General features: G+C 36.1%; 1 protein-coding gene across 4 annotated transcripts in view; it reads right to left on the reverse strand.

Moving 5' to 3' along the window:
- LOC149566500 (uncharacterized) overlaps positions 1 to 26,725 on the reverse strand; it is a 374,068-nt gene that overhangs the window by 162,274 nt on the left and 185,069 nt on the right. For all 4 annotated transcript variants that reach the window (XM_089819822.1, XM_089819820.1, XM_089819821.1 and 1 more), the window contains exon 16: positions 15,235 to 15,444. In XM_089819822.1, the coding sequence (XP_089675948.1) occupies positions 15,235 to 15,444 (210 nt within the window). The remainder of the gene's footprint in view (positions 1 to 15,234; positions 15,445 to 26,725) is intronic.

Raw genomic sequence — 26,725 nt, forward strand, 5'->3', positions numbered from 1 at the left:
ATGCATTACATGAAAAGATGTAATTATATGTAAGATGTAATTACATGTAATGTGAATTACATGTACTTGAAAAAATGTAATGTGAATTGCATGTGCAGTTGCATGTAACCCTATAATTTCTCTTTTAGTTATACTAGGTCAAAGTTGGTTGAGTTGCTCCCACTTTTTCCTCCACCTTTTTCTCAACTCCTGTGCTTATATAAAGGAGTGCCCCCTCATTGTAAAAATTATTTTTATCTTTATACAAGAGAGCTATGGAGCAATTGTGCCAGCAAAACTTTGTTTGTGTAGCACTATTTTGAGAGAAAGGTGAATACAAAGGAGCATTTGAGACTTAACTTTGATTAAGTGAGATTGTTACTTGTATGAGTTATAAGCTTGTCTATAATTCATCTAAGTAATCTTTGATTCATGTTATCTTGTGTTCTTGGTAATTGTATCTTTTGAATTGAATATAAAAGAGTTAAGAAGCAATTAGAGCCAGAGCTTTTACCAGGAGCAATTATGGAAATATATAGCTGGAAGCTTTGTCTATAGCTTATACTTCTTTCTTAATTCGCAAAATAGTTAAGTTATTCTTACTTTTAGGAGTCTTTGTGCCCTAATTGTAAAGCTTTTACATATAGATGTACGACCAGATTTAGAGCCAAACAAGTACATTTTCAGCTAGCTTTTGAGTTAGTTTAGGATTATCGGTATCATTGTTTTCCAGCTCTTGATAGAAGTGTAGTTAGAGATTCACCCTGCCCATTACTCGCTCCACGAGTAAGTGGATTCTTTTTTGAAAGATGAGAAGAAAGGATATTGGTAACACCCATTTTATAAAATCTCACGACTTCTTGCTTACCTTGAGTTGATCCAAGGAACAGTGAGAAGGGGGAGCCTTCCCTTTAAGGTACGAGAGACTCTGTCTCACATGCTGTGGCTGGTCATCCTATTTTGTGACTACATTTTAACCCAAAAATGTCGGTTGCAAAATATCCACCCAACAGTCACCATATAGATTTTTGGTTTTGATATGATGATTTGATAATTGAGAATTCTACAATTGAGTAAGAGATGAGAGTTAATTTAATCGTAGTGATCTTTAACCACAAGAAAACCATCAAATCTGTTGCCTTTCCAACCATAGATGATAACCTCTTATCGTCATCATTGAGCACATTGCATATTCTGCATGTTGTAGTATCCATAGCCATTGATGCAAGAATGGCCTTCCATATATATGAATCGACACATCCTAATAGGCCTTCAGTCGACCTTGTGGTTTTGGTGCCTGATGTGTGGTTTTCACACCATCGCTCCATTACAAATGGGAACCCCCTCTTTTGCTTTAGCAAGTAGGAGTCTTTGTCTTAGGCGGTTTTGGTTGGCAACAATTTATCAAGTCTTCAAGTCTAGGGTGAGTTGGAGCAATTTTGGTCTTGGGTTTGTGCGGGCACTTTGGTGCCACTTAGAGGAATTTTTGTGGCCTAAGTCCAAGTAGAGAGTGGAATTTTAGTCTTAGAGAGAAGGGTTTGTGTGTTTGACAAAGTTTGTGAGAGAACCAAGTCCTATGGAAATTTCCCATCTATCTAAAATTTCCCTACCTGTAGATTATTTATCCACAATATCATCGAGTTGTCAAAATCCAAAGGCAAGATTGCTAGTTTTGAACATCTATGACTCCATATAAAAGTGGTAGCATAGCTATCATATGGGTTTTTTCATCATATGATTGGAGTGTTGAGGAGTGTATGTGTGATTGGTCACCCTATGGTGGAAGGACCGTATGACAAAAACTTGTGCAAAGGGTGGAAATAGTGGATTGTACATGAGTGTATAGGCCTACAGTGGGAATGAATTGTTGTATTTGTTCGAAGAAGAGAATCACCATATTGTATGAGGAATATTGTTGTTCTGTATATTATAGTGCTATTAGAGCCCGTGGTCTTGCTAGCCTATCCAGAAATTCAAATCAAGTCATGGAACCCAATAATGGAATGGAAGATGCATTTATGGATATGATAGTCTTTTTAAGGGAGCTAAAAAGAAGTTAGCAATAGTTCTGCAAAACCATAGCAAGAGGAAAGAAGAAAATTGGTGACACACACAATGTGCTTGGCAAATGGAAGAATGAAGTGCGTCATGTCATACACACATCCGACTAATACAAGATCCACAATGTCGAGTTTCCCTCCAAGGGTTGAGCAACTAGAAATCCACCTGCTCACTTTGGTTGAGTCTCTAAGAAAATCAAGCGAGATTGTGTTGAATGTGGATGGAAGATGGACATACCTCTCAAGGACTACATAGAACTTTAAATGAAATATCCATCCTTTGAGGGTAATAGGGTCTATAATGATAATCTAAAGCAAAAGATTCGCAATGGGCTACACTACACCTTAAATTCTAAAGAGGATAGAGACATGCTCACTAATTCACTTCAGCAACAAGAGCATATGGACAAGCAATAATTAACAATTGTCCCCTCAAAAGGAGAACACCTAAAACACAAGGATGAAGCAAATGTTTGCATAATAAATAAAGTATATCAGCTAGTTTGTAGCCCTTTTGGAAACTTCCTAGAGCTCTTTATATGGCCATGGTTGGCATTGTAGGAAGTCATGGAGGAGTTACCTTTACTTGTGTATTTGCAATTCCAGTTAGAATTGAGTGTTTGATATAGTTTCAGAAGTGCATGTAATGTTCTGAACGGTTTCGATAATGTTCCCAAAAATTTCGAAGATTTCCCAAACGGTTTTGAAGATGCTCCCAAATGATTTCTGCTCTGATACCACTATAATGTTTCATTCTTGGCAGTATTGGGTTGTTCATGCTACACGGCCTTAGTTGCCCGTGTTCCGTGGCCTTAGTTGTCCGTGTTGTGTGGCCTTAGTTGCCCATCCTGCGCAGCCATAGCCAGTGCTGCTCAGCCACAGCCTGTGCTGCGTGGCCTCAATTGCCTGTGCTGCGCGGCCTCAATTGCTTGTGTTGTGTGGCCTCAGTTGCCCGTGCTACGTGACCACAGTTGTCCGTGCTGTGCAGCCACAGTTGCCTGTGCTATGTGCCCTTAGTTGCTCATGCTACACAGCCACAATTGCTCGTGGAGAAAGGAGGGGAAGTACGATTGATGGTGTCCAAGAAGTCCGTACGGTGCCAGGGTAATGCACAAGAGAGGTCGTACGGTGTCACCAAGAAGGCCATACGGTGTCACCAAGAAGGTCATACATTGTCACGAAGCAAGTCGTCCGGTGGGTGTGAGGGTGTCTTCCGTATGTGGAATGTGATGGTACAGTAGGTCATACGACAAGATGTATTTGCAGGCGAAGGACGCAGCATGCTGTACGGCACAAGGAAGTGCAATACGGTGATGTATGTATGATTGCCATACCTAATACTAGCTGTACGGTATCAGAGGGAGATAATGGTGTGTGGAATGTAAACCAAGTGACTAGCGAGAAGTGTACCGATGGAGGGGAAAATCCAGTGATGCCACTATAAACTTAAAGATCACAATTCCTCAAATTGAACTGAACAATAATGGAGATAAGAACACAAATAACCTTCAAATAGTATTTGCCAAAAGATAATGCTCCGATTTGCCAAACCTAAGTGAAGTGTTACATGCAACAACGGAATAGGGTGAGGGTTGAATCCCATTGAAACTGCACGAACCAAATAGGGAAGATTTTTCACTTCCGAAATGGCGAACAATCAAGAACTCCAACAGGAATTTGCAGTACATAGAAATGATCCAAAAGCATACCTATGACTACCTACAAGTTGTGCTTAAATACTCGTTGGGGAAAACGTTTCCAAGGGTGTACAAAGATAGCTGACGACAACACTTACCAATGGACACTAAAATAAAAATGGATCCGAGATATACTAAATCAATTGGAACCACACATACAAATATTAGCTTGGGCCACATATTAATTAATTAAATTAACTAATTAAAGGTCCTTATATTATTTAAATTCTAGGACCAGTTAATTAATTAATTAAATTTTAAAAATTACATTAAAATTTCAGGACATGACAAATCCTCGCTGCCCAAAGATTGCTTGCCTTCAAGCAATCTGTCATCTGACGAAACACCAACAGCTCTAGGGTCCCAAATCAAATGTGCAAGCAAGGCAAGTGAAATGACATCAATCCTCCACAACACCACATTGCTATCAAACTTTTGTTGCACCACTCTGATATAAATATTATTGTATCTCGAGTCACTAGGATCCAAAACCAAACACGCAGGCGAAATGAGTGAATTGTCATCAAACCTCCCTTGCACCCCACTGTCATCAAGCATCTGTTGTGCCACTCTAATATAAACATTGTCGTAGCCTTCACCAAGATCCCAATGACACAAATTGATGAAATCTTTCATGTCATTATGTTCAAAAATCTCTTTGGGTATGGTCATGCACACAGACGCTAATGCTAGCACAAACTTACCCACTGACACAACCACAACGATCACCATTATATTCTTGATGGATGAAACCTTGATGAAGAGAGCTTTGGTAGTGAGAATGTTGATGAAGGGGGGCTTGACTATGAGAAACTCGATGACATGAGTTCCGGTAAAGGGTGCCGCGATGATGGGAGCCTCAGCAAATAGTACCTCAGTAAAGGGAACCTTGACAGAAAAAACCTCAACGGAGAGTACCTCGATGGCAAACAAAATTTTAGCTGTAGATAAAACCTCAATGACACGCAAAACCTCAGTTGAAGCCTCGATGATGGATAGAGCCCCGATAGCGAGCAATGTCTCAATGGTGACAAACGTAGCTATTGCGACCGATGCAACCACAATGACAGACACACAATGATGATGGAGATAGCCATGACGTTGTCGATGGATACAACTACAGCGACAGATACACTCTTGATGATGGATACAGACTTGACATCAATGACAGACATGACGTTGACAGACACAATGACAATGACGAACATGATGATGGACTTGGTAATAGGCATGGCTACAGTGACAATGGACACAATGAAGATGACATACATGATGACGACAATGATGTTGGACATGGCAATGGACAAGGCAGCGGTGATGACAGCGGACACAATGACGATGATGAATATGGCGACGGTGACAACAACAGACACAACAATGGTGACGGACACAAACTTGATGATGGACACGGACTCGGTGTCGGTGACAGACACGAGGATGACAGATACGAACTCGACAAGGTATACAAACTCGACGTCGGTGATGGACACAACAGTAACGGACACAAACTCGACGATGAACACAAACTCGACGTCGATGATAAACACGATGGTGATAGACATGACAACGATGACTAACACGAACTCGACGATGGACTTAGCATCAGTGACGGACACAAACTCGACGACGGACACAAACTTGATGTTGGTAACGCAAATGATGGTGATGGACACAACGGTGACAAACACGGACTTGGCGTCAGTGATGGACATGATAGTCACAGACACAAACTTGATGACGAACACGGACTCGGCATCGGTGACGGACATGACGGTGAGAGATACGATGACGGTGATGGACACGAACTCAACGACGGACACGGACTTGGCATTGATGACGGACATGACGGTGATGGACACGACGGTGACAGACACAACAATGGTGATGGACACGAACTCGACAACGGACATAGACTCAGTGTTGGTGATGGACCCGACGGTGACAGATACGATAATGGTGACAGACACAAACTCGACGACAGACACGGACTCGGTGTTAGTGACGGACATGACGATGATGGACATACAACCTCAGCGACGGACAAGACCATGATGATGGACATAGCTTCGGTGACAAACACAAAGCCTCGGCAACAGGCACAACTTCTATGATGGACACAACTTCGGCAACTAATGGAACTTCCTCAACGGATAGTGCCTTGGTGACAAGCACAACCTTGGGCACAACTTTAGTGATAGGCACAACTTGATCCGTCCATGTCTTCACAAGATCCATGCAAGCAAACTCTTCATTTTTTTGGTGTTCTCCCCATGTTGCTGTAGTAGAAAGATTTAGCAAATCCTCCTGGAGCGGCCCTGTAATCATGCCTTCGTTCTCCTCATGTAAAGCATCACCCTTATCGTTGTCATCCATTTTCTCCCACTTGTGCAAATGAGATATTACTTTTTCTTCACAATGCTTGAAAATGTTACTGACTAATCTATATGCTGCTATAGAGGGGATACATTCTAGATTACAAATAGCGCATAACATAGATGTGATGGGTTGGGATATCTCATCCATCTCTTCAATGCATGAAATCATAAGACTCTCCATAGCAACTGAAATCTTAGTATCATGATCTTCCTTGATGGTGACCAAGAAGTGATGAAACATATCATGGACCAAATTTTGCAATTCAAGATCTAAGAGAAGGTTACTTACTTTGACATTTGCACAATTCTCCAATATTGTAGATCTCCTACCAAAAGGGTCACTATTGAAGTCATTGAGACTCTGAAGGTTGTCAATTATCAATTGCAATATCTCTATCATGGTGTTATCATCATACGGTGCTTTAGGAGCCAAAATTCTCAAGACTTCACTAAGACATGCTGCAACTGCCAATCTTTTATCCTTGTCATGGTGTCTCAAAAGCTTGGGTTGACTTAAGGCCTCCTTAATCGGCAAGAGGATTCTCTGTATAAATCTTGAAGGTAATTGGTTCACCTAACACAAACAAACTTCCAATATATCTAATGGAAGATCAACACCCTCATTGAGCTCTTTGCCAATCCTTTGTAGTGCCTTCAACCACCACTCTCCATTGCTGTTTGGGGCCATAGTGTGATCCAAGTACCAAAATCTCTCAATCATCCTAGCGGGCTAGCAAGATCACCAGCTCTAATACCATTGCAATGTTCTAAATAGTTTTGGTAATGTTCCCGTAAGTTTTGGAGATTTCCCGAACAGTTTCAGAGATGCTCCTAAAAGATTTCAGAGATGCTCCCGAACGGTTTTTGCTCTAATACCACTGTAATGTTCCATTTCTGGCGATATTGGGTTGTTCATGCTAGACGGCCTTAGTTGCCCATGCTGCATGGCCTCAATTGCCTGTGTTGTGGGGCCTCAGTTGCTTGTGTTGCACGGCCACAACCCCTGTGGCATGGCCTCAGTTGCTCATGTTGCACGGACACAGCCCATGCTGCGTGGCCACAGCTCGTGCGACACGGCCTCAGTTGCCTATGTTGTGCGACCTCAGTTGCCTGTGCTGCATAACCATAGTTGTCCGTGCTGCATGGCCACAGTTGCCCGTGTTGTGTGGCTAGTTGCTTGTGTTGCACGGCCACAGTTGCTCGTGGAGAAAGGAGGGACAGTACGATTAATGGCGTCCAATAAGTCCGTACGGTGCCAGGGTAATGCACAAGAGAGGTCATATGGTGTCACCAAGAAGGCCGTACGTGTCACTAAGAAGGTCGTACGGTGTTACCAAGGAGGCCGTATGGTGGGTGTGAGGGTTTCTTCTGTACGGTGGAATGTGTGTTAGGAATAAGGTGTCTCAACCTTGTATAATTTCTATTCTTATTATTTGTTTTGTAAAATGTATTTCTTGCAAATAATGTTGATGTGTCAACATCTTGAATTGTGTGTAAGGAGATCATAGCTAAAACGGCTATGATGGATTCCTATGACACGTAAGAGCTATGTTAGGAAGATTCAATGACAGGTGAAGACATGTGGCAACTAAGATATTTGAGTATTGTACACTCTACCCCAATAGTGGGGTTCCACAATACTCTACCCCAATAGTGGGGTTCGGGGCATCGCCCCAAAAATTTTTTTGGGGTTCCTATTTTCTCGGAGAATGGTAAAACCCTAATACAGTTTATCTTTAGGAGTAGCCCTAAAGTGAAGCACATGTTATAAGCATATTTAGGGTTACGAAGAGAAGTGATGCGAGAGAGTGTATTTTTGGTACTGTGAGTTGCTATTGGAGTCTTTTGTTGTCGCCGTTGAGCTTGCACTGCAAGTGTATTGTAACCTTTTGTTGAAGATAATACATTGTGCAGGTTCTAGAGGGGTGGGGTTGTTTTACCGAAAGGTTTTTCCCCACCGGCAAATCATTGTGTTATGTGTTTCTTTCTCTGTCTATTTTCTTTATGCTTGCTTGGCTGAAATATTGTTGTTTACATGATATTGAATCTATAAGTGCAAAAGATTTTAATAGGATTTGCACCATACTTCTCTTAAGAGATTAGTGTAGGAAGCTATTCCCGCACCTGAGTTTCCTTACAATGTGATGGTATGGTAGGCCGTATGGCAAGATGTATTTGCAGGCCATACGGAGGAGGCAGCAGGCTGTACGGCACAAGGAAGTGCAGTACGGTGACGGATGTATGATGGTTGTACCTAATACTAGCTGTACGATATCAAAGGGAGATAATGGCATGTGGAATGTAGACCAAGTGAGTAGCGAGAAGTGTATGGATGGAGGGGAAAATTCAGTGATGCCACTGTAAACTTAAAGATCACAATTCCTCAAATTGAACCAAACAATAATGGAGATTAGAACACAAATAACCTTCAAATAATATTTGCCAAAAGATAATGCTCCGATTTGCCAAATCCGAGCGAAGTGTTACATCCAACAACAGAATAAGGTGAGGGTTGAATCCCACCGAAACCGCACGAGCGAAATAGGGAAGATCTTTCACTTCCGAAATAGCGAACAATCAAGAACTCCAACAAGAATTCGCAGTACATAGAAATAATCCAAAAACATACCTACAACTACCTACAAGTCGTGCTTAAATACCCGTTGGGGAAAATGTTTCTGAGGGTGTACAAAGAAAGCCGACAACAACACTTACCAACAGACATTAAAATAAAAATGGGTCCGAGATATACTAAATCAATCAAAACCACACATACAAGTATTAGCTTGGGCCACATACTAATTAATTAAAGTAACTAATTAAAGGTCCTTATATTATTTAAATTCTAGGACCAATTAATTAATTAATTTAATTTAAAAAATTACATGAAAATTTCAGGACATAAAAATGCAAGACCATCCCTTGTTTATTATTATAGTTTCAGTGGTTAGTAGCCACCCTCGTCTGTCGTCAGTAATATCGCTTCAAATATTCACTTGCGCTTCATTGTTCAAATTTGTGAAGTCTTTTGACAATGAAGATAAACTTGTGCATAAGGATTTAATATGAGGATATAGTCTCAAATTGGTAGCCATTCATTTATGTGGTTTGGCATTGGTGTTGATAATATATGTTCATTTCTCTGAAGATTATTTCATAATTTTATATTCATAAAACTCAAAATATTTATCTGCGATATCATCGAGGCATCGAATTCCAAAGAAAAGATTGTTAGTTCTATACATCTACTGCTCTGTACAGAAGTAGAACCATATATATCACACATGTTTTCATCTTATGATTGGAGTGTTGGGGGTCTACGAGTGTTTGTCACCATATGGTGGAAGGACCATATGACAAGAAGTTGTACAGAGGTTGGAAAGAGTGGGCCATACAGGAGTGTATAGGTCGTACGGGTTGGGAATATGTGTGAGAAGGGAACAACTATGTCATACGAGGAATATTGTTGTTTCGTATATTACATCCCAACGTAATTCATTTGCATTGCTTTCCAACTTGGCTCACTTGCATTGTTTTTCCAACTCGGCTTATTTAAATTGCCTTCCAACTCGATTCACTTGCATTGCTTTCCCAACATATCTCACTGCATTACTTTTGATGTTGGAGGTCACCCAACAATTGAACATGTCCTTTGTATGAGTTTTTTTCCCTGTTGTCACACCTCTGCCAAAATGAGCAGTGCATTTTGCACTGACCCCACTTTTGAAATCTATGTAAAGGTGCGTAACTTTTCACTTTTTAATGCTTTTTCAAACTAATTTTGTTAGTCCTCATATTGCTTTTTCCAAGAGTTCTTTTTAAACTACTTTTTCCAAAGGCTTCTTTTTCAGGGATGCTTTTGTAATGACCTTGGTCTGGTCAGTCTAATAAAGAGCAAAATATCTTCCTAGAAAAGAAAATATCAGATTTTTCCCATACTTCCCTGATGAGAATAACTTCTCATTTATATTGTCCAATAGGTTACATCCTAAAAGACATTCCTATTCGCAACCACCCCTTCATTTTATATTAAATATGGTACTATTATTTCAAATAAGTATAATGGTATATAAATGTGTATAAAAGTTATTGGTATATTTAAATACTATTCAATTATTTTTTTTTTACATATTATTATACTTATTATTGGATTTATATACTATAGTTTAAATATTAATTGTCCATATTTAATTATAATTTTTATATTTTAGATTGTAATTTAAGATTTAGTTTTATTATTAGTAATACGTATTAATATTTCTTGTAATATTTATTATCTATTATTAAATTTCTACTTAAAATGGGGACTTGACAAGTCTGACCCTCTCAAATTTGCTTGTCCTCAAGCAATAAATGTGATCCTAATCGATTCATAGTTTACATTCCTTCTCTTTCCTACATGTGTTAAACACTCACAAAAGTACACATGTTAGTTTATGATGGCCTATGGACGAACATATGAATGAAGGCACAAATACACAAAGTAGACACATTAATGCATGAAGATACAATGCAAACACGAGGTAGGCACACAAATGCATGAAGACACAAAGAAGACACGAAGCAAACACATTAGTGCATGAAGACACAATGTAGACAAAAAGTATACATGTTAAAACTTTGTTAGATTTCTTTTCACAATTTGAACTAAGCAAAGGTTAAGGAAATGTTTTACCAAGTTTGACCATGAATGTCATGTTTTCTTTGCCTGTCTGAAAATTAAAAGTTCTTGAAAATGTGAATTTTAACAACTTTCCTTTAGCCAGCACAACAAGATGCCCTAATAGTTCTCCCCTCATTGCAAGCTCTCTCACATGCCTAATTCCATAGTCAATGGTAGATTTACTGCTGCTCGAGTTTGACAACAACCAACTTGGCGCTCCCTCAGATTTTCCTCCATATTGGGACTCTTTTGCCCCAACGTGATCGAATTACTCCTCCCCCTATGCAAACGCCCTACCCACTCAGTGTGTGCTTAATTTCGTAGTGGATGGTAGATTTATTGTAGCTTAAGTTTGGACATGCTCAACTTGGGGTTCCCTTAGATCTTTATCCATATTCCAACACGATTGAGTTACTCCCCTCCTTGTGCACAGTCCCTACTGACTAGCTATGTGCTTAATTTTGTAGTGGATGATAGATTTATTGTTGCTCGAGTGTGGACATGCTCAGCTTGGGGCTCCCTCATATTTTTATCCATATTGGGATTTTCTTGCCCCAACGTGATCGATTTACTCCTCTTATGTACACTTTCTATCTACCACGTACTAGCACACAGAGTTCATATATTCACTAATAATATTGATTATGATTACATTAGATCCAAAATTACATTACCTTAAATAACTGAAGTCTCCACTATTTATCAATTGTTAGATTTAAAATATTATATTTAATAGTAATGAAATAAAATGAACCAAATCTTACTTATTAACCAACCAAAAGTATATGTACATAACTTTCTTAAGCCTTCGCTTCTTGATCCGACCACCCTCCTTTTATGGTTTGGATATTCTTTGAGTCTTTATTATCCTTTTGTCTTGTCACTTGGTAATATTATGATTGGATGGCAGCACTGTGTTTGATGCCAAATAAAACAATCCCTTTATTCTTGTTGCATTATTTTTCCTTGTTTTACTTTTTCTTTAATTATTGATCTTTTATTTTCACATGCTCTTTTATCGCCCATGTTGGAGTGGGTCTTCTTACTTACATGGCGAATGAGCTGCCTAGGAAGGAAATGTTTATTTCAAACTTAGTTATGTACCTTTCAGGGTGACGAATGTATATATAAAAGTTAATGATTTGTGGTGGTTCCACGTTCTGGCATGGCCACCAACCAACAATGGGAGTTATGTCCTTTGCTTGTCATAGTGATAGTATGTGTTGTCATGATACCTCACTACTGGATTGCATCCATTGACTATGCATTGTTTTATCTATATATATGTGTATATATATATATATATATATATATATATATATATATATATATCCTTTCCCAACCCACTAGAAAACTTTGGTGTCACCTCTTTAAGATGCTTGTTTTTTATTCATAACTTTCTTAATTTCCATTCTCCTTTTCCCCTTGTCGTGGTATCCACATCATCTCCTCCTTTTAAAGAGAGCGGCATTTTCTAATTCAAAATAAAATCTTTTACTTTATATATGCTAGTGGCTGAATTGCCAAGGTGGCGGTACTTTTCACATATTTTAAGAATGTATAAGAATGAGTTGGTGATCTTTGCTAATACAATATTTAGCCTTTGTAAGCCAAAGAGCCTTTGTATCCTTGTTTCTTCATTACTCTCCATGACATTAATTCTTCCAAGATCATATGTATTAAATAGCCTGTCGATTCCCTCTAAAATTATGGCCTTCTGTATTAAATGCTTTTCTATATCTTTTTCTTCAGTTAATGATAATGTGTACCATTTTTTCCCTCGATACTTTTCTTCCTTATATTTCCCACCCCAGGGGTCTGTATTGTTGTCCAATTTATTATTATTTCTTATCCCTTATCTCTCCATCTTTATAGCCCACATTATCGTATCACTTTTCATCCTAATGTCTCCTTGGTCGCTATTTTGCTTGGGTCCTTGTCTTTTTCATTTTCTCCTTATAATGAAAAAAAATCATTGTCGCTTGTTCTTGCCTTATTCTTGACTGTAGGAACTTTATTTTTTCGAAGATCCCTTTCAATTTGCTTAATGTTTCGAGCCCTCCAAGATTGGAGCTCTACAAGACTACGACAAAAGATGCCAATACTCATTAGAAGGTTGCAATTCTTTTATAAACATTTACGCCCACTTCACAGCTGATAGCAATCAGTCACAAGTTCGAAGCATTCTGATGATGAATTTGCCAATAGAACATATCTGTTGCAAACGTCAACCCCAACAGCCTTTGATGTTAAGTCTTCAAGTGTTGCAGGTGGTTTAGTCATTTCCCTTAATGAAACCTTCCTCCCATCTTACTATCAACAATATGATGTGTAATAAACTTGGCTTTGATATTTTTCTTTTTCTTCTTATGGTCTCCTTTGCATTCTCTCTCGTATGTGAAGTTTGGATGTTCAAGGGAAGTCTGCCAAAAAAATAAACATCTACTAGTCTCAACTATATTAAGGTGTTGTTGATATCCAACTTGAGAAACTAGATATATGGTCACTCTAATCCCCATTAGCAAATTTAGGAACAAATTATATTGTCTAGAAAAAAATTAACTCTGTCTCCTTGGTTTGCAGATTATACTTGACACTTGAGAGATATTACTGTCCATTCTCTAAAAATTGCTATCTATTATTGTTCCTCCCATCAAGATGGCATGAACATGCTCGATACCATTTATAATGACCTCGGTCTGGTCATTCTAATAAAGAGCAAAATATTTTCCTAGAAAATAAAATCTCTTAAGATTTTTCCCATACTTCCCTGATGAGAGTAACTTCTCATTTATATTGCCCAATAGGTTACATCCTAAAAGACATTCCAATTCGCAACCACCCCTTCATTTTATATTAAATATGGTAGTATTATTTTAAATAAGTATATTATTATAATTATTATTAAGTACAATAAGCATTATTACATTTAGTTAACTCATATCATATAATGTATATAAATTTATTGGTGTATTTAAATACTATTCATTTATAATATATTTACATATTATTATATTTATTATTGGATTTATATAGTATAATTTATATTAATTGTCCATATTTGATTATAATTATAATTATATTTTATATTTAGTTTTATTATTAATATTATTTATTAATATTTCTTGTAATATTTATTATCTATTATTAAATTTCTACTTAACATGGGGACATGGCAGCTTTTTTAGGAGTGCTTTTTTGGGGATGCATTCTCAAGGGGTGCTTTTTCAGGGATGCTTTTTTAGGAGTTCTTTTTCAAGGATGTTGTTTTGGAGTGTTTTTTAGCGATGCTTTTTCAAGAATGCTTTTTCTTCAACCAATGTTCATCAATTGCCTAAAATAATCTGCTAAAAATAGACACAATATGGACTTACTAAAAATAGACACTACTAAAATAGTAAGTACTTCCCAACTCAAAGTAAGGCCATATCAAGATGCAATGAAACTAAAAGTAGACATGCTAAAAATAGCACGTCAAGATGTTCAAAAATTTACTAGCATCTTCTTTGAGATCTAGATTCTTTCTCACATTTGATCTAATTCACTAACAAACACAATTTTCATTCTAAGAGCCAAAGGTGGACAAAACTTCTCTTCTAGACTTAAACAATTTCACCAATTCCCTTTTTCAAAGTATTTAGTAATTGGCGTATCAATTATTTTCAAATGTTCATACTACTACATGATCCTTTTGAATAACATGGCTTTATTCTTAGAGCTCCCCCAAAAAAGAGTTTATTATGTTTGATTCGAAACTCTATCAAGTTCAAAAGATCACTACCCTTCAATATAAGGTCAATTAGAATGATCTGAAGTGGTAAATCATCAAGGCTTTCATAGTGGAGACATTTGTTCAAATCCATAAGAGATATGTTGCATGACTATGTACAAACATTGAATGTTGAATTGGGTACACTAACACATCCACCTTTAGCTATAAAAAACCCAATAGAAAAGTCCATGTCAAGCCTCAAGTATATTTAACATGAGAGATACCCCTTAGTAATGCCATGTAAGAAAAAGGATACTACACAAAGAAATTTACTAATCAGCGAAAATAAATAAGAATTGAAAAAGATAGATGATTGAATAAAGGATTTAGTTATTGCATACCTTTTATTGACTAGAAATGCGTACATAATAATAGACTGAATTAATTTTAGATAGATAAGATAAGTGTCATTTTAAAAAAAATTCCATGTAGGTTTATGCCTTAAGCAATAGGATTTCCAGACAAAGAGTTTGAAAATGCAAACACGGAGATGATACAAATGGAAAGCCTTGGGCAGGAGAATAAAAGCATTCAACATTAGGGGTGATACTAAAATTTAGATCATTTTGACAATAACAATTTGGATATGTGAAATTACCACAAAAAATATATATATATTAAAGAATACAAGTTTGTAAGTGTTTCCCTTGAAAGAAGAATATTAGGAAATAAACATATCTTGCCTTACCTCTGCAGCTGAAGACTTGCCAGCCCCATTAGGACCCCAAAAAAAACATGTGGCTCCAAGCCTTTCTTGTTGGAACCCCCACTGCCCTAGGAGGACAGCTCTCGCCTTTTCAAATTCCACAATGGAAATTAAACGGTCATGCAAAGTAGTGCTTAGTACAAGTTCATCCATAGATGTTTTTGGAACAATCCTTTGTTTGAGTGATTTTATCTGAAAATGGACAAAATTAGGGTCAAAAGAGTATTTCCGAACACATCATAATAAGACACCGAAAGTGGAAGTTCAATTTTTTTTTACAAAAGGATAAAGCTGTCATATATAATAATACAACTCTTTATAATCTCGTATACAACAAATATTAAATAATTTTATTTTATTTTCAAATTACAGCAGTAGGATAGGCCTAATTTAAGAAATATTTTTCTTTTAATGGCATAACAGACCATAAATTAAAGAATGCTTCAACATCCCAAAATGAAGCAAGGAAATCTCTATTTAGATTTGTAAGGATGTTGATACTTTATCTAAAGTCATTATTCTCATAAATTACAACAATAATTATAGCGAAGATAGTTAATTAAATAAATCTTGAGACTTTACAGATGAGTTGCACCTTGTAATGTCCCCAAATTCAGGGCCTACAAATTGATAGAGAATTTAATAAGTTTTAAATGAAGATTTAAACTTATTTATATAAGCCTCCACCATTTATTAAACATAAGGAAATATCAATGAGATTGCTAAAAAACAGGTCAACTAATACATTGGAAAGACATTAAATAAAGGGAAGTTGGTTTAATAGTGAAGACAAACAATCAAATAGGCAAGTCTAAACTACGAATCGCAAAGAAGTAACAACAATTGTCTGTAGTATTACCAATGAAGGATTTATGAAGACAATAACCAATCAAGAGATATTGATGTCAGACAGACCTGTAAATATATGATTTTGAATGTACATTACTATGGACCAAGACACTGATAGATATGAGATATGCAATAATTCCAAACATCATAGATAATATACCAACTTGTATCCAATATAAATATAAACCTGTTTAGAGCGACTGAATAATAGCAGTTGAAAGGAGTTATCGACATTAAGCATGCATCAAGTTGACATAATTGTAAAGGAACAATTTGGGAGAGAGAACAACAAAAAGGAGTATTACTCAATTCTTTAATTTGATCAAACTTCCTCAATAAAGGATAAGTATGCACTAATACAGAATTCAGCAAGAAAGTGATGGGTACCACATTGTATGCATGGATACATATTCTTACACAGCATAAGAATAGTCTTTGTAAGAGAGGAAGTGTTCGCATGATCCATGCCAATGATATGATAGATGTTATTATCCTTAATTCAAACAAATACAATATGCACTTATGTTGAAATCATATTTCATGAGATAATCTGATACTAAAGTCCCTTCTACCAAACCTAATAAATCAGCAACTATGATCGTATATAATGATCAGGTATATAGTCCGAAGAATCATTCAGATGCATACTATAGTTGATGGATTACCACAGTCACAGGAGTGAAAATCCATACTCCCGAAAGGAACACAACAAAGAAAGATTGGGCATGGTAACACTAAGAATATCTATATCTGAAGGGATAGTGATCCATGTCTTTCTAGGAAGGAGTCGAGGCTTATGGAAACATCAATATCAATAATAAATATAGCATGCCACTTACTAATTTATGAAGTGACAATTCTTAATGGAAGAAAGGATTGTTTCAGTACAGTGACTACTATTAAGAACATCATAATTTTAGGCAACGTTCATGGAGGGACAACATGAAAATAAATATTAAAAAGTCAATGGACCAGTCATATCCTATCAAGATAAGAAGCAGTAATATTAATATCAAGAATTGACTAGCTAGATTTATCAGACTATCATAAAGAATGATTAGAAGGCATTTTGAGAAAATGGTAGTGCTATTAAGTCCAATCAATAAACATAATGATAATAAAAGGTGCAATGATAAATGGTCAGAAAACATGTCCTCTGGTGACATGTCTCATTCTTATTGTGAGCATAGTAAGACAATTCAATCATTAAGAAACATCATGAAATATCTCTTCTTATTCCTACTTCATATGCTTTATGGATCACCCAAATTTAGCAGCAGCCTCTTTGGCTTGGATGCATAATTACAAATGCTATAAATCAGAAACAGTAACAAATAGAATTACTACAATAATTGGACATATTAGGAAAGCATTCAGATTGGAATGTCTTATAGAATCGCTACTGTAAGCACACATATGAGGCAGGTATTCATACAGATCAGGTGGTTGTATCAAACCTAAACAAGTTCAACTTTACATATTGACAGAGCCATATCAGACACGGAAATACTGATTGACCAATTAGTATATTGCCATTTCACAACAAGAATATCAAACAAGCTATCAGGTTGATCAAAGGGAACCATCAGCATAAGTATACAATGTTATCAGGAAAAACATTACCCTTATAAGACAACTTAATAGATCAGATCAGCATATGTCACAGATATCATTTATACACATTGAAACTATATGAGATCAATATATAATATTGATAAAAATCTTGAACTGAATAGTCTGAGTTTCTAGAGAAGATAATCTAAACTCATCTTACACGTCAGACTATATCACTGGACAATATAACTCTGGCACGAATTGAGGTAATTCAATTGTATTTGAAAAGGTTTTTGAGGAAGAAGTCTGTTGCAATTGAAGATATAAGAGAATAGTCCCAATCTTCACTGTTTCAATAAGGGGACATTACACATCTATACAGTATAGTGACACATAATTTGAAGTCATGTTGTAACATAACTTAGTAAACTAAAACACATTGTATCAAAGAACTAGAATTTATGCTTTTTTCCCTCAGTTATCACTTTTAGAATCTCATAGAAAGTCATGGACTACCTTTTCACCCATGAAATATATCAAGGCTAGATTCAGTATCATATAGTTTTCAAGAATTGAGTACCTACCCAAACAATAAGGGAATGAAATGGTTCCATGTAGGGCATGATATTGTTAGTGAAACTTCATTTAAAGACTCACGTCTATGTCCAAGCACTAAATCCTTAGTTACATTTATAATTAGATTGTTACCTTGTATGTTGAATTCCTCACATCACCACCATATGTAGAAAATTAGTGCCAACTATTAGCTCCTATGTATGTCCAAGGACCAAGAATTGTAGTTTTAATCAATTACTATTAAACATTTCTCTTCTATTAATTGCAACAATAATCTCAAAACTCACACTTTTTTTCCTGTCACTCCCCTATGCCATTGATTTTTTATTTTTAATACCAAAGAAAACAATTTCAATTCCTATGAGCGAAAATCAAAATAAAATAAAATTGCATCGATATCAAAATAGGGCTTTTGTTCATGGATTCTCTCTAGTTTTAAAGCAAACTACTCTTTCCTCTTGCAAATTTTGAAATGGTGTCAAGTTAAAATCCAGAAAACAAATGAGTTTTGCAACATAGCATGCACAAATTTTATTTTCTGACCACATTTTAAACTCAGATTTTTGGAAGAAATACCTTCTTAAACTCTGCCAGTGATACATTCTTACACTTTTGTGCTTACTCTGCTTTGTACTATATATCTCTGCAACAATCTCATTATCGTTCGGAAGTAGTTTACACTCAGCCTCAATACCTTCTTAAACTCTGCCCATATGTTTACCTTCATTTCGTCAACCTTAGAGAACCAGTCTATTGCTACCCCATGTAGTGTGGTTGGGAATTGCACTACCCAGTCATCTTGGTTGGTCTGCCCATTAGCTGACCAAATTGTTTCACATCCTATAGTTTCATTCAAGACCCTTTGATCAATTTCTTGCAAACTTTGATAGTTTTTGATTTTCAGACATTGTAGTGGCTCCCTGCATCTCACTTACATACCACTTTGAGTGATAGGTCTAGTTGGAATTGCTCCCAAGTTTAGTACACATGACCCAAATAGATCATTTTGACTATGATGCTCCTGTGTCCTCTCGAGTCTCGACACCCTCAGTCGTGACTATATCCTGTATGCATCTGTCTTTTTCTACGTGCTTGACACTCCGTGTTCTTCCAACCTCCAATCCCCTTAACTCCTTTTGGTACAGAGTTGTTCTACCCCTCAACATTCCCTACTTCCTTGTAGTATAAGAATTAGGTGTCCGAACCGGTATCTAGTATTTTCACTCAATTCAAATACCTCATCACCTTCAACTAATCTCCCTTCATCACATGCGTCCCCTTCGGCACCCTCATTCACTTTGCATCTTTTAGTACCTCTTTCAACACTCTTGTTCCCTTCAATGCTTTCTTGGTTCTCTTTAGGCAAACCTTCTTCCCCTTCAGGCAATCATTCAATATTTCTTCATAGTCATTGTCTTTGCTCAACTTGTTCTTCCGACCTTAGTGCTTTCTGGATGGCATCTTACTCATCTTCTTGCCCCTTAGAGATACGCTTTCTATCCTTCTTCAATGTTAGTGGCATTAATTATCCCCTTCATAGTGATTGAGGACACACTATCGCCAATGACTCTTGCCACACTCCTCTTTTGTTTGGGTGTTCTCCTGATATTACTATTATATTTTTTCATGCCAATCTTCTATGTTTTCTTCTTCTCGCAAGTTATGAAGAGCAAGGAAGTGTTGTGCCAAAAGCCCTGGTAAGTGGCACATAAGACAGTCCTTTGTTGTAGTTACCCCGAGTGATTCTTCTCGTTCTACCTCCCTAAGGACGTAAGTAAAGATGAATTCCTGCAATATATTTGCACAATCCTTCCTCAATGCTCTTTCTCTTTCAACAAATTCTTGGTTAATATTATTAGTGCCTTAGTTGACTAGTTGGTGCATTTTATGATTCTTGCCATGTCATATGCCTACTGTCTCCTCAAGTAGTTCACTCCCGAATTCATCTAGGCAACGATGCTAAATGTTTTCCCTATGGGATCTATGTTCAAAAAAAAAATATTACATGTAAAATACAACAGTAAGTATACATAATGTATTTGAGAGAACTCACAACTCTATATTCATTACTCTCATAATTTTTACAATGTATCTCAGAGTATTTCCAACAACAATATTATGACCACACCATCATGTTAGATAACATCCCCTGAGGGTAAGTACAATGCATATATAAAGAGGTGTTGAGTTCCAACTATTGGCAACCCTCGACCAACATTTGATCCTTGGACAACAACACTAACAAATGCTAATTACTCGACAATGGATCCCTTGTGTAGAGATCATGCAAGTAAATTTTTTACAGATTCTACATAATATTTTAGTATTAACTTTTGATTTATTTGCATGTTTTTCCTTTGTTTGCAAGTTCTCTTATTTTCATTCACATATAATTGTTACTATTTCACAATATTTGAAGGACATTGAATACTAGGTAGCTCTCCTAAGAGTTTCTAATGGGGAGAAGCCTACTATGGAATACATATATGAGAGCATGGATAGTGCAAAGGAGGCCATTAGATTTGTATATGCATGAGATGAGAGTAAGTATCATCTTGGTTGAGCAATAAGTGATAGGAGATAGCACTTCCAACTTCACAAACCCATCCATGCAACTGCTTGTTACCTCAATTTGACATACCATTTCTACCATGATTTCAAGGCAAATGAGAAGGTTCTTGATAGGCTTTATGCAGTGGTAGAGAAAATGTTTATTGGTGATAGTACTATCAAAACTACAATGTACAAGATAGGGCATTTGATAACTCACAAAGGAAGTTGTTTGTGTAATATCCCACCCAGGATATTGAACCAAATTCTTCACAAGTTAATTTTTGGAATTATAATAGAGAATTCTTGCAACTTCAGATTAAAAACAAAAAATAATCTCAGGAAAATTAAATGATTTTTATTCCACTTTTTAGGAATACAAATAAATAACCAGCAGTATTATAATTCTTAGCAAATAATACAATCAAATTCCTCAGTAAAATAATCTTCAACTCTAACCTTAAATACAAAAATGATTGCCAGATTGGAGAATACAAAGTGTAAGCACAAGTGTCACACCTGATATGTCATCTCCACGGACAATGTGTTTTCATCCACTGTCTTTTGACAGGAGGGTTTCCGTCATGGAGTTGGCTAAAGCCGAGCTTCCAATTCTTCAAGAGAAGAAGTTTGAATCCAAAACTAATATCCAAGCATGCTCAAATGAACCAATCTCTCCTCCTCTAATGCCCAACATTGTGACTTGTTAATTTCCATGGTTTGTTTCTTCATATTTCTCTCTGTCTCATTTTATTGATCCACTTTAAATTAATATATCCATTTTAATAATAAAGTGGCATAATAATAGACTATTAAATCTTTTGGCATTAAAAAAAAGGATCAAACGAACTCAGAAGACCATGTGTGATGGTTTATCAAAAAGCTCTCGACGAAACACTCCACGTCCAATGTTGCAAAAGCCTAAAGTTTGAACCCAACTAACTTACTATAAATATTAAGTATCAGGAAACCCTGTCAAAATGACTTCAATTGGCCTGGATTTGGAAGTAGCTATGCCAAATTCCATATTGACCCTTGTATTGTCCCAGTTAGCCTAGGGGATCATGGCAAATAGGGATAATGACGCCTCTAGAAATAATGGCTAGAAGAAGGGAACTATAATGTCCCCACTATTAGGGTTAGTTTGGGACAAGTAATACCTACAAAATAATTGTTAGAATCACACAATAACAAAACTAACTATATTATTCTATCCTCTACTTTAACCCCAATCTTAAGAACGTCTCCATATTGGACTTCCTAGCTCATAGCTACCTCGTTGTCTTCCCGGGAGCGCACCCCTTAAAATTCTTCTTGGACAAGACATCCTTTATCCAAGGCCAATTACATATGCATATGTTGACATCATCAGAATATTCTGGCACATGGAAATTGTCTATTAATCCTGGTCATGGTGGTCAAATGGAGACCTTAATGCCTCACATACCCCATGATAGAGAATCTCTTAATCTCCATGGTGTCAATGCAAAGGAATGGCAAAATATTATCCATTTTTCATCTAGCCATTCATACAAGGTTACTCATCTCTCACACTAGCACGATAGCCATTTACACGAGGATCTCACTTCCTACACTGGCACCATGGAAATTCTCATCAATTAATTAGATCCATAAGAAAAAATATTCCTATCTTCCGCTATGTCAATTAATCATTTATATTAATAAACATAATGACAAATTATTAAATATAATTCCTAAAACAATAACAAACTTACAATATCAAAACTAGAAATCTATTTTTTATAGATTCACACGCTATATATTTCATTTTTTATAAAAATAAAATAACATATTTCTTATTTTATAAAAGTAGAAAATAATATAATTCTACATTTTATATAAAAATAAAATAACATCAAAATATAGAATAGGAATATATGTTTACCTTATTCCTTACCTTTTTAAAGACCCATGTAACTTTAGCCTTGTCTTCTTTCCCCCTTTTTGACTTTGGCATATGTATGAATACTTTTTTCCTCCTTTATATGTTCAATGTACATGGGGAAAGTTATTATCATGCCTATTTGCTATATTTCAAATTTTCCAAAGTTCTTATTAATTTTTTCTTCTTTCCAATAGGATAAATAGTCTTCCTTATTTTTGGTGCAAGTAATGTTTTTTTTTACTAAGCAGGTACGAGTCCTTCCTTATATATCCCCATTCCATGTATAATTTCTCCTAAGATATACATGTCTAAAAGGTTCGATTCCATCGAAAAGGTGGGAATATATGTTGTTTGTTTAATGTAATAAGTAAATATTAGTAATGTGAATGTGTTATTATTTTATTAATATATCTATTAGGCTATAGTTAATTATTTATAAAGTGATCTATGTTTAATTAATTTATCTAATTATTCAGTATTAGTCATTTATTTTAATAGATATTTACTATAAACATTGATTTATTTAAATCACTTTGGAAAAGTATAATTTGTTTAAGACGATAATTTATTTTATTATTATTTATTTATTGAATGATTAACTAATTTATTACATATATATATCCTTTAATTGATTGTGATTTAGTATTTGATTTCATTTTTAGAGGGATATTATAGGAACATTACCGTCCTCCATTCCCATAGATTGCTTGCCCTCAAGAAATCAACATCTGTCTGCTATGACTAAAATACTTGGATCCCAGACTAACCTTAAGAGGGTTACTCCACTCAGCTATGGTGCTACTCCGATACAAACAACATGTCCTAGAAAGTGAAGCCACTCATCACCCCCCACCACATTAGTAATGCATCAATCATATTAATGTCAAGATTCCAAAATATCACGTTGTCACGACTATCTAGTATGAGGAGATATAAATATCTCAAGGAGCTATCAATACTAGATGGCTCTCCATCTACGAGTGATCCCCCAAGGGAATGCATACCATCTATCATAATTGTTGCTCCTAAATTGTTGATAACAAAATCAAACTGCTCAAAAGTTGAAATCAATACCAAGGATGCAGGAAAGCTAATAATACAATCATCAATCTGAAACACACATGAGTACATGGATTTCACGGGTAAAGAAAGAAATAAGAATCCATCCTCTATGATCAAATTGTAACTCCCATCAATTCTCAACCAAGATCTATCCAACTGCTGAAGAAAAGAGTCCATCCAACTCACACGTGTAAATCTGAAACTGAAACCATGTGTAAGTTGATTGGAGAATGAGCAACAATGCAACTCTGAAAATTGGGTCACCACACCAATCTTGTAAGAAAAACTTGCCACTAGGAACTGCAATTGGGTCCCACATCCTACAATCAAGACCATCTTCATTACAAAGATCTGAACGATCTTCCTCATCCAGTTCAAAACGTGGATCATCAAATGTCCAATCAGCATCTATCTTAAATAAAGAACTATCTACCAGCTAAATGTGATCCAAAATTTTGTTACTTGATTTCTTGGGGCAGCTATCCAAGTCATAGGTCTTTTGAATGTTATCAAGTTCCTTAATCGCTCCTTGGAAAAAGTCATGCCTTCCTTTACCCTCTTGTTCCATGGATTTGGTGATGACAACAATCAGATTTTCTGCTTCATGAAGAGCAACTCGTGTATTATCCAATGCCTACTAAGCATCCTTAAGCTCCCTATTGAGATTATTAACCTCGTCCTCTTTTTCCCTCAATTGTTTAGCATATATTACAGCAATCTTTAAGATGTAATCCCTATCTGAAAGTAGACATAAATAATCTGATTTCAAAGATTCAAAGGGCACATACTTTAACCCCTTGTGCATCAGCAACATCATAATCACTTCCCATTCCTTTTTGCCTCTTTCCATTTGAGCCTTCCTATAGAGATCCTCAATGGTCTTGTCACTGTCATCATAACAAACTAAGGCTGCAAGAATCATATCTTCAATAACATTCAGCTGCTTCTTCAAGGCATGTTTCTCATCATTGTCATTGTGAAGTGCATTTCTGATTGGTCATCCAAAATGCCATCATCCTTGAATATCATCTCTGTTGATCTTCTAAATCACTATCATGTATAAGAGTATTCCTGATATGAGAAACACACGATTCATCATGCCTCTCGAGGATGTCATTGTGTCTCAAACTCCCTATTTGATTGATTTGAAAGCAAAGGAAAGGGTGTTGCTTTGCCATTAAACAATTCCTCATGACATGAAGCTTTGTAAACTTCTTTAGAAACATCCAATGTACTCACATTGAGTATGATTATCCTTTCAATATAACATCTGTCAATTTCAATCTCTAAGTCACCAATGTAGAGTTTTGAATATCCCATACTTTTGATGATAGTTGAATTCATGTCATTACCACTAATTGTGTTACTTTGTGGGGACAAAATGGTGAAATTCATATTATCTCCATTGCTGGTCTAAATTTCTTTTATTGCCTTGTCTTCATCACAATCATCACAAATATGATTAGGTGTCCAAGTTTGCTGGCATGTGAAACAGATTTGTTCTCTCCTCATTTGATTTTTGTTCATTTTTTAAGACCCTACAACCAGTTTACCTGTTGATACAAGCTCCTCTTCAGTCATAAACTCTGAATATTTCAGTTTTATGCTCAATCAATCTTTTGGAGAATTCGTATGCAACTGAAGATACAATATGTTTCTTCCTCCAAATGCTCAACAAATCAGATTGTAACTTTTTGCATATGTCATCATTTTCTTCAAGGATTAGGGACATAATAGTATGCATGCAAGCCTTCACATTGTCTAGATGATAGTCCCCGATTTCAGCCAAGAAGCATTGAAACATGTGAAGAATCAAATAGATGATAGTCCCCGATGTCATCAGATGAAGGAGGTGATAATTTTCAGGAATCTGATTGTGGAGATGAAATAGAATTGCATACAATGTATGAACATGAGGAAGTTTCAGGAGATAATGAAGATATCAATCTTGTTGATGAAACATCTAATGATCCAGATGAAAACTCTCATGAAGGTATGCCTGAACTCTCTATAATCTTGAATCCATTGTTTGAAGAGGAAGTAGATAAAGCTATGGCTGATTTCTCTATGTTCTTGAATCCATTATTTGAAGAGAATTTTCTTTACAATCAAGTCCATCAGCATCATGATGAAAATAGCAGTCTTAATTTTGAAGTTGATGAAATTCATGATATGCATTCAAAAGGTGAGACATTTTTCAATTTAGCCTATGAGTCGTAAGTACATCAAATGTGTGAAGATGAGATGGAATCAGCCAAGCATGATGAGGAAAGTGTATTGAAGGGTAGTTCTGAAAATTTCCAAAGTATCCTAGCTGATCAGACTCTTGGTGAAAGAGAAAGTGTATTTCTTGAAGATAAGCCATTCTCAAAGCCTTTTTGTGAAGAGAAACAATATCCAGGGTGTGGTAACGAAGCAAATTGTATGCAAGAAAATGACCAAGCAAAGAAGACTCATTCCGATGCTTGTATATTTGATCGAAAATGTGACTCAAGGGATCTTCCATTCAGCAAAGACTACTTTGATGAAGAAAAACAAATGAGTGTTGTTCATAAGGGTGATGCATCCAGTGTTACAAATGTAAATGGCGGAAAATTTGAATGAATTAATCAGAGATCAAACTGATCTATATATACAAAGAGGAGAGTCGAATAGAATAGAAACATTCTATTCTAGACTATACTAAATATTAGAAACATTCTAATATTTACAGAGATATAATAAGATACAATAGTGAGCATTAAAAGGAAACATGAAGGTTATTTTAATACCCCCCCTTAATGCTCAATCTATTTACTACACCAATAGATCCCCTGAATTTAACAAACTTGTCAGGACCAAGGGGTTTAGTGAAAATATCTGCTGATTGCTCTGAGGTAGGAACATAGCGTAACTGAATAGATCCATCTTCTACTAATTGTCGGATGTAATGGCAATGAAGCTCGATGTGCTTGGTTCGTTCATGAAACACTGGGT

This window comes from Cupressus sempervirens, chromosome 3 (assembly GCF_028749045.1).
Source record: "Cupressus sempervirens isolate cs-2001-9-10 chromosome 3, ASM2874904v1, whole genome shotgun sequence".
NCBI lineage: Eukaryota > Viridiplantae > Streptophyta > Pinopsida > Cupressales > Cupressaceae > Cupressus > Cupressus sempervirens.